The 12,181-nt window shown below is 38.2% G+C and overlaps 1 protein-coding gene across 1 annotated transcript; it reads right to left on the bottom strand.

Annotated features, from left to right (window-relative positions):
* Positions 1 to 5,085: 5,085 nt before the first annotated feature.
* Positions 5,086 to 8,772, bottom strand: LOC145571989 (uncharacterized). Its single transcript, XM_081631010.1, has 6 exons — positions 7,482 to 8,772; positions 6,887 to 7,122; positions 6,415 to 6,787; positions 5,654 to 5,956; positions 5,264 to 5,458; positions 5,086 to 5,114 (listed from the first exon to the last, which is right to left on the bottom strand). The coding sequence occupies exons 1-6, from the start codon at positions 8,770 to 8,772 to the stop codon at positions 5,086 to 5,088; spliced, it is 2,427 nt and encodes an 808-aa protein (XP_081487136.1).
* Positions 8,773 to 12,181: the final 3,409 nt, after the last annotated feature.

Below are 12,181 nucleotides of genomic sequence, written 5' to 3'. Positions count from 1 at the left end.
GTGAATTATGAATCTATTACAAAGGGGTATTTTGAATATTTTTTTGTGTTTTTCAATAATCAAACTACTACTACGACGAAATAAGAACAAACAAAATAAGAAATCAAAAGCTAGAAGAATTAGAGTATGGGAAACAATGCTAGGGGAGTACGGGGGTGTCAAGAACGATCAAACAAAGATGGAAAATGATGATTATCATGCAGAACATGCCATAGAATACTAAATTCTACTTAAACAACTCACACTCATGCAATTGTCTAAGCAAATCAATGAATTAGGTCTTGGCCTAATTTAGATCACTTTCAAGCATCCATTTAGACATTTATCAAAGCGAGAGATTAGGAGTGCACAATACATAAAGCTCTACTTAAACAATTCATTTTTATGAAATCAATAATGTAAAGATGATATTAATCTAATTCAAATCACTCTCGTGTATCTAAATTAGGGAACATCAAACAATGTGCTACTAATAATCTTAAGCCATCAAAAATCATACATTCATCAATCTATAGAATGAATTAAATCAAATCATCATCAATCATCAATATTGATACATGTTTTTCACCCCCTTCCCCTAGCTAAAAACTTAGCATAGGGAAGAGAAACTAATCATCATAACAAAACTAAACAAGGATTCAATAAGCACAAAACTAAACATGATTAAAAACAAAGGAAAACAAATCCAAAAGGCTCAACTCAAGAAATAGATGAAAACAAACAATATCAAAGCAAATAAATCAAACTAAAATAAAGAATTAGAGATTACTAAAGAAAAACTTGATTAAAGATGGAAACTTGAAACTCTAACATTGGATTGAGATAACCTTAACCAAGTCTTGAATATAATGATGAAACGTGAAAAATAAGCTACTTTCTCTCTCTAAAAACTCGTTTCTAATGTTGATTGAAAATAGGATGATTACAAATTCTATAAGAAGGCTATTTATATGCATCACAATCCGGAAATAAAAACCCAAGGAGAGGCATCTCTTCGCACTGTCGCGCCCTCTCATGAAAGGGTACGAATTTGCCTAGCCTAACAGGCCGTGCTCATAGACCTTATAGTCGTGCCTGCAATTGGAAGATGGAGAGGCCTCTCCAGCTGAGGAGAGGTCGCGGCCTGGAAACATGGAGAATCCACCCTCGAAAAGCCGCGCCCGCGACCCTAGATTAAGCGTCTTATCCACGCATTAAATTTGTCCCCATTTGGCGAGAATAAGGTGATTCAAAGATCCAAAGAATCAATGAGTGATTAAGCATGCTTTTGCTTGTATTAACACTCATTATTTTAAGGTAATCAACTCTTTGCTAATGGCTCCAGCCACTCTTGGTTAGATAAATCGTCGCATTTAATGTTATCTCAACAACTTATCCACTTTGCCAGGACATGTTAGGATTCCATTACTCATGTCGTTGTATAACCAAAACCAACATGCATACCCGGTATGCCTTACGTATCCTAGGAGTAATAGTGATGCTTCGCTTTGGCGTAGGCCATCACTACTCTCAATAGGTCAGTAAGTGTTGTTTTAGAATGGCAAATTTTACTCAATATTTTAGGGACATAGGGTATCTATGTTTGTTAATTTAAGTTAACTTAATTAATCATCGCCCATTCGAAATCCTAAACATGCATCCAACAAATTTTTCATAAATATAATCATAAATATATATCAAAAACATAAGTAAATGATTCATTTGGCAACTAGCATGACCCCTTGAATCTTCAAGTTTTCAAGGGTCTTCTTTTGCAACTTCATGGCTTCATCTTCCAAGAACCTCTGTTTTCAAGACATGACTAAAATAATGCAAATACTAGTATCTATGATTAGGACTAATCTAAATATTAAGGTACAAAAATATTCAATGGTTCACAGACCGTATTTAGATTTACAAAAATACATCACGAAATGCAATCCGTATTTTTTTATCCTAATTAGGCCCCACTAGTTGCCATTTTATAAATCCTGTGAGAGAATATACATTCCATTAATCAATTCACTATATGTCAATAGCACATGCATATTACAATAGTAATCAAGTAACAATGCACAAACATGCTTAAACTAATAACTAACTTAGGTGGTTAATTTGATTAACGCGCCAAATTAAAACTAGTCAAAGTTATTTAACGATTATGTAATTAAGCGCAATTAAAATTAAAGCTCCCACTAAATTCCGCTTCCATCTTAATTAATCCAATTAATTAAGCCAGTAAAACCCAAAATTTTGCCAAAATAAAATTTTGCAAGTGCCGCTCAAAACCAAGCCTAGCCTCCAAAATTTTAATTAAAATTAGTAAACATAACTAAATTAAATAAAATAAAATAAACAACTAAAAACGCAAAACGTAGCCCAACGCTTTCGTGTGCCTAGCACCAAGCAACAATGCTTGGTTTGCTAGGCACCAAGCCTCGGCTAGTGGGGGGTTGTGAGGTTGCTTGTGATTGCACGCACATCCCTCGCGTACTAACCTCCCTTATGCACCAAGCACCGTACACACACGCCAGCAGCCACGCCTTGGCAGCCACATGCGGTCTGTTGTGTAGCCCAGCTAGCCAAAGGTAGTTTTTCCTTGGTTTGCGTGCTAAAACCTCAGGATTAATTCCGAATTTTTTGTGAATTATTTAATTACTTCCAAATTAATTTTAGAATTAATTTAATGAGAAAAATGAAAAATAACAAGCCAACTTAATAAATCCATTCAAGTATACAAACAAAAACTATTTTTTTTTTTTTTTTTTTGGAAAATATGAAAAATTTTATTACCAAAAGGAAAAGTTACAACTTACAAAAGCTATGTTATAACAAACACCAAACCCCACAAGACCTGAAAAACAGGCCAACCAACCACCAAACAGTTCAAGCTCAATCTCTTGCGACCTTCTAGGAAGGGTTCAAGAGAAAGAGACAAGAACAACCTGAGCTCAAGCTTCCAGCCACCTTCTAGGAAGAGTTCTGGAAACCAGGCCCATGAACACAAAAACAAACACAGAGCAGGACAAACCTGCAAACAAGTAACACCACCCCTGCAAACTGTATAAAAGAAAACCCCCACCTAGACTCAGCTGCAAAAGCAATAGGACTAGACAAAAGGAGGTAATACAACAACTCAGAGAATAAAACCAATCTAAGCACCAGAAAGACAAAACAATTTGCAAATTGCTGACTAAAGAAACAGCAGTAGTAGCAGATCAGAAACAGCAGCAGCATCCACCCAAAACAAGCTGCAGCATGCCTGAACAGAACAGCAGCAGCGCCTGACAAACAGACCAGGCAGCAGCATACAGAAACAGCAGCAACATAGCCACCTGAATCAGCAACTGCAAAACAGCACCAGCCTGCCAAAACAGCAACTGCAGAAACAGCAACCAGCTGCTACAGGCTTCAGAAATCAGAACAGCAACAACCAACTTGCTGATCAGAATAGCAACAAAAATGAGCAACAGCAGCAGCAAAATAAAACAGCAGTAGCAGCAGACTAGGCTACTACAGACTTCAAAACAACACCAGTAGCCTGAAACCAAAACAAAGCACCAGCAAACCTGCAGCACCCTGATAAAATCAACTAAGGAGAAAATTACACAATCAAGTATTTGCTTCCCGCTGGGATTCTACAAGCTGAATGAAAGATAATATCCCTAACTAGGACATCAACAGACTTGCAACAACCAGTAAATAAAACTGCATTCCTCTGTATCCAAATACCATAGACTGTTTCAGTGAAGGTAACTTGGATCACTTTGTTTTTCATTCTGGAACTTCTGCAGATTTTCTTCAACCATTCAATTTCATCATCAAACTGCTGAACAGGCTTGGAAACATGTAAAATACTCAACACCTTGTTCCAAACCTGTCTATAGTACTCACAATCAAAGAATAAGTGTTGAACACTTTCATTGCTATTCAAGCAAAAGAAACACCTTGGATCACAAGAGATGTGCCATTATAGCAACCTATCCTTAGTGACAAGCCTATCCCACAAAGCTAGCCACAAGATAAATACACTTTTAGGAGTGGCCAAGTTATGACAAATGACCCTCTTCCAAGGAACCTTAGGGACTTGAGGCCTAATAGCAACATAAAGCTTCTTGATTTTCATCTTATTGCCCTGTATGAAACCATCCCATTCCCCTTGATCATTCACAATATCTCTACAACTCAAAATTTTCTTCAAAAACCAAGAGCATTTAGCAGGGGTAGGAGTGGTCCAACAATCTTTATGCTTGAAATAATAGATATGGACCCACTTAACCCAAAGATTATCAGCCTTATGAGCAATATCCCAAAGTAACTTAGTGACAGCTGCCTTATTCCACTCAAGGAGAGAAAGCAAGTTCCAGCCACCACAGACTTTAGGAAGACAGACATAGTTCCAAGCAACCAAAGATTTCTTAGAAGGAGCAGAGGATCCAGTCCAAAGAAAGCATCTGAATCTAGCCTCAATCTCTTTCAGAATTTTCTTTGGCAAGATAAAGATTTGAGCCCAATATGTCTGAATACCCAACAACACACTCTTAACCAACTGGAGCCTCCCAGCATAGGACAAGTGTTTAGCCATCCACCCTTGAATTCTAGCAGTCACTTTCTCCACTAAAGACCTACACTGAGCAATTGTAAGCTTCTTAGAAGAGAGAGGGACCCCAAGATATCTAAAAGGAATATAACCTTGAGAAACACCAAGAAGCTCTTTCAGCTCTGTCTGAACTTCAACAGGAACTCTCCCAAAGTAAACTTCACTTTTATCAAGATTAGCAGAAAGCCCCGAGGCACCAGAAAATTTCAAGAAAGCTTGGAAGAGAAGCTTAACAGAAACACTATCATCTCTAGAAAACATCAACAGATCATCAGAAAACATCATATGAGTTAGGTTTAACTTTTTCACATTTAGGATGAAAGTTAAAGTCAGGAGTTAACCTAAGCTCATCAAGGCATCAGGAAAGGTATTCCATACCAATAGCAAAAAGAAAGGGAGACATAGGATCACCTTGTCTTAAACCTTTCTTAGCTTCAAAAGGAGGGGCAGGGAAACCATTGATAAGAATAGAATAAGAGACAGAAGTAAGACAGGTACATATCCACTTAATAAATCTCTGAGAAAAACCAAGCTCCTGCATAACAGTAATCAAGAATCCCCACTCAACTGAATCATAGGCTTTCTTCAGATCCACCTTAACCATGCATCTAGGTGAAATAAATTTGTGATCATAGCCTTTGATCAACTCGGTTGCAAGAAGGATATTATCACCAATGTGCTTGCCTGGAATGAAACCTGCTTGAGCTTCATCAATGACCTCACCAATGATAGAAGCAAGTCTAGCAGTTATGACCTTAGAAATGAGCTTATAAACCACAGTGCAACAAGCTATAGGTCTAAAACCCTTAACATGGGAAGCATTAGGGATTTTAGAAACAAGAGTGATAGTTGTGCAATTCCATTGCTTAGGCAAGGTCCCTTTAGTAAAGAATTCAATAACACTAGCATAAATATCATCTTTCACAATATGCCAAGCTCTCTTAAAGAAAAAGGAGTTAAAGCCATCAATACCAGGAGCTTTAGTGCTATCAATTCCCTTAAGAGTAGCATCAATTTCAGCATGAGAGACAGGCTGAATAAGATAGCTCTGAGCAACAGAGCTAAGCTGTTTACCCCTCCTCATAGTAACAAGATCAACAGTAGGAAGCCAAGGAGCCTGAGTCCCTAAAAGAGACTTATAGAAGGAGATAATTTCATGAGAAATAGCATTCGGATCCTTAAGCAAAACCTGGTTAGAGTCAAATATGGAGTCAATTATGGAGTCAATTATGTTCCTTGCTTGTCTATTCTTCATCACTGAGAAAAAATAATGAGAATTGCCATCTCCAAGCTTAATCCAGTTGATCCTAGACTTTTGTTTGAAGATGCTTTCTTGAATATCATTCCAGTGTTTGACAACCTTAATAGCATCAGATTCTTTCACATATAAATCCAAATCATCAGGATTCTGAGCCATTAAGTTCTGAATTCCAGCAAGCTCAACATTAGCTTGATCAATCTTCTCCTCAATGTTGCCAAACTACTTGCTATTAAGAGACTTGATACTAGACTTCACAGAATTAAGCTTTTTTTTTTTGTTTTTTTTTTTTGGAAAATAAGATTTTATTACGAAAAAGAGAAAGTTACAACTTACAAAAGCTAAGTTATAACTACCACCAGAACACCAAAAGACCTGAAAACAACAAGCCAACCCTACAACCAGTTCTAGATCCAAACCTAGCCACCTTCTAGGAAGGGTTCTAGGAAGGGCCTAGAACAACTGGACTCAGATTTCTGGCCACCTTCTAGGAAGGATTCCGGAAACCAGGACCATACAACAAAAAAACCAAAAAAACAACAAAGCCAAACACCCAATAGTCACCAAAAACAACAACCAGGAGCAGACATGCCTGCAAACAGACCAGAAAACCAATAACAACAAACACATGCAACAATAAGAGCAACAAAGCTTGCACCAACAGCAGACAGCAGGGCACACACAGAATTAAGCTTCTGCCAAACAGAGCCACCAGAACACCAAGCCTGAGAAACAGTATCAAGGAAATCAAGATGATCAACAATATAGTTTAGAAACCTGAAAGGTCTACCTCTCCCAGCAGGAGCAGAACAAATATCCAACAGAACTGGACTGTGATCAGATAAAGAAGGGGGAAGATAGACAGTCTCAACATGCCCATGAGAGGCCAGCCAAGCTTGGTTACCAAAGACTCTATCAATCCTAGAAAGAGTTCTAGGACCAGTGTGAGCCTTATTTGACCAAGAGTAAAAAGCTCCTTTGCTCTTAACCTCAGTGAGGTCCAAATCATCAACCAAACTCTGGAAATCTCTAGTCTCATAATCAGTGACATCAGTACCATGAAGCCTGTCTGAAGTATGAAGAACAGAGTTAAAATCACCAGCACAGAGCCATGGAGAATGCTGAATAGAGATGTTCCTAATTCCTTTCCACATAGGAAACCTATCATGAATAGAGTGAAGCCCATAGACAACAATGAGATGAATTTGAGTAGAAAGATCCTTAGAAAGGACACTACAATGAATAAACTGCTCATGAATCTTCAAGACATTGACAGTTACTCTATCTGCATTCCAACCAAGCCAAATCCTCCCTTTAGGAGAATGATCATAATTGCACATCCAAAGCTAAGAAGAGCCAAACTTCTTCTGGTAAGTGAGAACATTTTTTTATTTGACTTTTATTTCAAGAAGGCCAATAACATCAACTGAAAGAGAATGAAGCAACCTCCTTACAGAGGCAACTTTGTCAGGGTCATTCAGGCCCCTGACATTCCAGATAGAGTAAATCATGATACCAAAGGGGGATTAACCTCACCCCCGCTTGGATTTATAGTGAAACCACCTGCACCATCCATTTCATTTGCAAATAAAGCAACAAAAGCATTAGAGGTAGAAGCAGGATGATTAACCCTAGTTTGCTGACTTTTTGTCTTCCTTCCAACTATTCTCCACCCCTCATCTGAGTTTTGAGAAGTATGAACCTGCGGAGTGATAATAGATTGCCCATGAACAGAAGCATCAACATCAACAACAGGAGCAGGAGCTTGACTAGGCTTAGCAACCCAGACTTGCTGCACTTTAGGAGTTGTAGTTACTGACTGCTTGGGAGCTGTAGTCACTGAATGCTTAGGAGTTGATGGCACTTTGAAAGAACAATCATGGCCCGCTTTATTGCACTTAGAGCAAAAGGGTGGAGTCCGTTCATAAACTACCTTAAGTTCCAGAGTTTCCTTCGAGGGGCTTTCCTCAAATACAGATTTAGGCAATGGCTTGGTAACATCAATTTCTATTAGAACTCTAGCAAAGGAAACTCTTAGTTGTCTTGTAGTACATTCATCAGAACAAATTGGTATACCAAGCAAACTACCAATACGACTAAGAGTTTCAGGACCCCAGCAATTTAAAGGCAAGTTTGGGAACTTAACCCATAATGGAACAATTCTCAAAATCTCAGCACCAAAATCAAATTTAGGACTCCAAGGTTTAATGATTGTTGGTTTTCCCATGAACATATGCGGACCAGAGAAAAGAATAGTATCCTTATCACTAACTGAGCAACAATTAATGATAAAATACCCATCGTCATGCCAAAAAATGTCTGGTTTTTTCACATCATGCCATTGCTGAACTATGAAACGATGAACAGCAGAAATAGTAGGATAATGACCAACAACATAGAAAACTAAAGCATTAGACAATTTCCTATTACCTTCCAAAAGTTCAGAATCCTGAAGCTGAGCTACCTGCTTCCCATTCTGAACCACCGGGGCAACAAAGAACAGGGGAGCTCCCTTAGCAGCCAACTTCCCAGAAAATGAGCTTTGATCTTCACCATCCTTGTGTAAATTCTGTTCCAGGGGAGGTACAGAGTGAGAATTAGGAACAGCTGGTTCAGATCGATGAGCAGCAGCTCCAGCATCCAATGGAATAGTAGACCCAAAAACCCTAGGTACTGTTTTATTGAAATTCGAAGATGTCGGTCTAGAAATGGCTTCAGCAAATAGAGCAATAGTTTCAGCATCACTCCAGGGAATAGAACCACAAGACGGATTGACCAGTGCCGGCGCCGGAGTGACAAGCTCATCTACCTCCTGAATCGGGCTTGGAACAAAAGTTATACCTGAGTTTCGCAAATTCTGCAAGATTGCATCAGTAGAACTCCTATGCTGTACTAATTGAGGTGTAGAATTGTTCTGCTTCTTCTTCTTAGCCATCGAAGATCAAGATTAATGAAGAAACTGATCAAAATCAATTAACCATGGAGAAAAGGGAGAAGAGAGAAAGTCAAACCTCTTCTTTTGCCTTAATAGATACTTGTTTCAAACCAAACAAAAATTATTTCCAAGAACTATTCTTCAATAAAATTGGTTCTACTTGATGCAATAAAATGAATAAGGTTGTTCTCACTATTAATTTAATTAACTTAAATTAATCATGAGATTTGACAAAATTAAAGAGAGAGTTGGAATTATGAACACAAAATTCAAATAAAGATTCCAACTTTAACTTGTGAATCCATGAAAACTATATCTTCCAATATGAAGATAATTTAAAATTCTATCACAAGATTGAAACTTTATGATTGCAATCAACTTAATTGATAAATGATTAAATGACAAATTTTAACAAAAACTTGTGGAATTTAGTAACTCAAGGTTCCTACCACTTAAAATAATCAAAGATTCGATCTTTAGTACTTATAAGCCTCAAATAATAAATTTTCACACTTTATGCAATGGATTTGCAATTATGTAAAAACTAAACCAATCTTTCAAGCACTAATTACTACAAAGTAACCATGCTTAAAGAGGTCCAATAATGCAAAAACTTTAAGGAAAGAACCAAATACATAATCACCATAAATATGCCATTAGGATTGAAGGTTAAAATATTTAAATTTTTTTGTAAAAAACGAAAAACCCTCGAAAAAATGTCATTTCTTGTCGGATTTAGGCTTTTTCACAGTCCTATAAAGATTGAAAACTTTCTAGAACGTTGTTTCCACCCCAAATTCAGTACTTTTGTGCAAAAATCTTGGTTCGGGGCCAAAAATCTCATTAAAACGGTATTAAAATTAATAAAACCGAGCTACTAATCTAATTAGTAACATAAAACCAGAAAAATAAAGCCATAAAAACACCTTGAAAATTTTCAGTTATAAAAATAAATAAGCAAGGCTCCGATACCGCTGTTGGGTTTCGATGAGTCTAACTCACCGCGGAAATAAAACCCGTGACCAAGGAAAAACTCACAATTAATATAACCAAAATGCATAAATAAAAACATTAGAGAAAATACTAAATTACCCTTGTAGCATGCTTCGCTAGAATGGATCTCTTACTTGAGAAGCTAAGCCTCATGAGTGCAACGGCCTCCGACGACATCCACCTACAACGCGATCCCGGGCGGTCTCTTACTTGGAGGTTAGCCAAGTTGGACCAAAACACTACTCGAGTAATTAATGAGATTAAAGGTTTTTTCTCAAGTTGAGATGCCTTTTTGAGCTCTTACACAAGTGAGTTTTCCTAATTTGCAAGTTGGATATTTATAGGGAAACTCAAGTGAGAAATCCACTCTCCCATCAATGTAGGAGAATTGGTAAAATCAATTTTCCCTTTTTATTTTTAAATCAAAAATAAAAGAAAATAGCCAACAACTAATTAATCAACAAGTGGCAACTATAGAAGGAGAGGTTAGGTGAGGACCACAAGAGGATGGGACCATTCCTTCCTCCCTAAGCTTCCCCTTAGTTGCCCAACACTCTCCACAAGGCCACACTCCCCGCGCGCCACCTAGCAGCTTCCTTGGACACCAAGGTGCGCCCAACTGGCAGCCTTGGGCCTTGGCTTGGCCTGTCGTGGCTGCTTGGTGCAAGGATGCGCGCTACCTTGCCTCAGCAAGCCATGCACATATGCGGGCTACTGGCTGAGGCTTGCTGCTACGCTTATGCAAGCACACGCAGCCTAGCACGCCACGCTTGCTAGCTGGCTGCTGGGTACGTAGTTCTTGGCGCGTCAACAGCGTTGGCCTAGAAAACTTGCCCGCACATGCGCGTAGTAAGCCACGGACGTATATGCGAGCAGTTGCTGCTTTGTGCAGGGCTGGTACGTGCTAGCCATGTGCACCTAACACCATTTCCTTGGTGCGATGCACATGTTAACACCATTTGCCCCTAGCACCCAATTTTCTCGAGGCATTTTGATGCTAGGGGTATATTAGTCATTTTCATTTAATTAGTTATATTTTACTATCTCATCTTTTATCAATTCGACTCGACTTGCGACACTTGATTTCGACGCCCATAGCTCGATTTCCGACGTCTAAATATTTAGTACTCAAGCGACTCATTAATTCCTTCTGAATTAATTTGTCGTGTCGTATCATTAGTTTCTTTGTTGTGACCCGAAGGGTTCAGTCAAGATTAAGCTGTAATATTAATCGAAAGCAGCCTCCACCTAGGCATTCCGATCACTTAACCAAACTAAATAATTAGCTTTCTAATAACTCCTAACCCTCTATTGAAATGATATACTTGTTCGAAGGACACCATTCCTTTCACCAATAAGTGCACCCTTCACCATTAGTGGTTGAGGAGAGTTGAGAATTTCTTGAAAAATCGGAGGCGACTTGTTACCAAGATTTAACAGACACATTTTCCAATCAATAGGCTGAGTTTTTGCGGCTGGTCCGGCCAGGTACATGGTATAGACACCCATTTGTGTCTCCCTAAAACCAAACCCGGTGATGAATACCTTTCACGTCAAATCATAATCGGATGAAGTGAAAGTGTGGAAAGTCTAGTGTTGCGGTTAGTTTTTAATTTTCTTCTTTCTCTCTGTTTTTGAAAACCTATTTTATAAAAATAGCCAATCCGGTTTAGTTTGGTCCATGAAAAGGGTCCAATAACAGTGTAGTTGGTTCGGGATCGAAAAGAGCTTTCCAACAATATATTATAAGCCCAATTCCAATGAATAATGAGGAAGTTATGGCGAAATTAATAAACTGGGCCCGGTTTGATCTTTATATATGCGACCCAATGATCTAGAGGAGGGTCTATTATGATTTATCATTCCTAATGCAATTAGGATTGATTATAGTCTTTTAGAATCATCTAGAAGATTCTTTTGAATCCTATTGTGATTAGCATTGATAATTGAGTTTTAAGAGTATTATTTAGAATAAAAGAAGTGTTTTAAAGGAAATTACAGTTTTACCCCTCGTACGCTTAAAGTTTATCAAAATATGAAAACGTGTGAAAAACTGCTTGCAGCGCCGCACCACAGGCTGTCGCCTAGCAACACGTCTGTCACTCAGCGACAGGCTTTGTCGTTTGGCGGCAGAGGTGTATGTGGCGACAGCGTCGTGTTTTATCTTTTCGAAACTCTAATTCTTTTTTATCATATTTCGGCTGATTTTCATTATAAATAGCCTCCTTAAACCTCCGTTTTTAATCGCCAACTCTCATCAAGATATTCTTGATATTCTCTCTCTCTCTTTTCTAAACTAGCCTTTTCTCAAACAAAAATCCGTATTCACAAGATCTAGAGACACCTAGCATAATTCGAAGTTGTCTTCGCCCTAGACGTAAAAGGTTTGGTATTTCTGAGGTTTTGGTCCCAAATC

The sequence above is a fragment of the Chenopodium album genome, chromosome 2 (genome assembly GCF_948465745.1).
Source record: "Chenopodium album chromosome 2, dcCheAlbu1.1, whole genome shotgun sequence".
In the NCBI taxonomy this organism is placed as follows: domain Eukaryota; kingdom Viridiplantae; phylum Streptophyta; class Magnoliopsida; order Caryophyllales; family Amaranthaceae; genus Chenopodium; species Chenopodium album.
The sequence above is the reverse complement of the archived record's forward strand: the minus strand, read 5'-3'. Positions and strand labels throughout refer to the sequence as shown.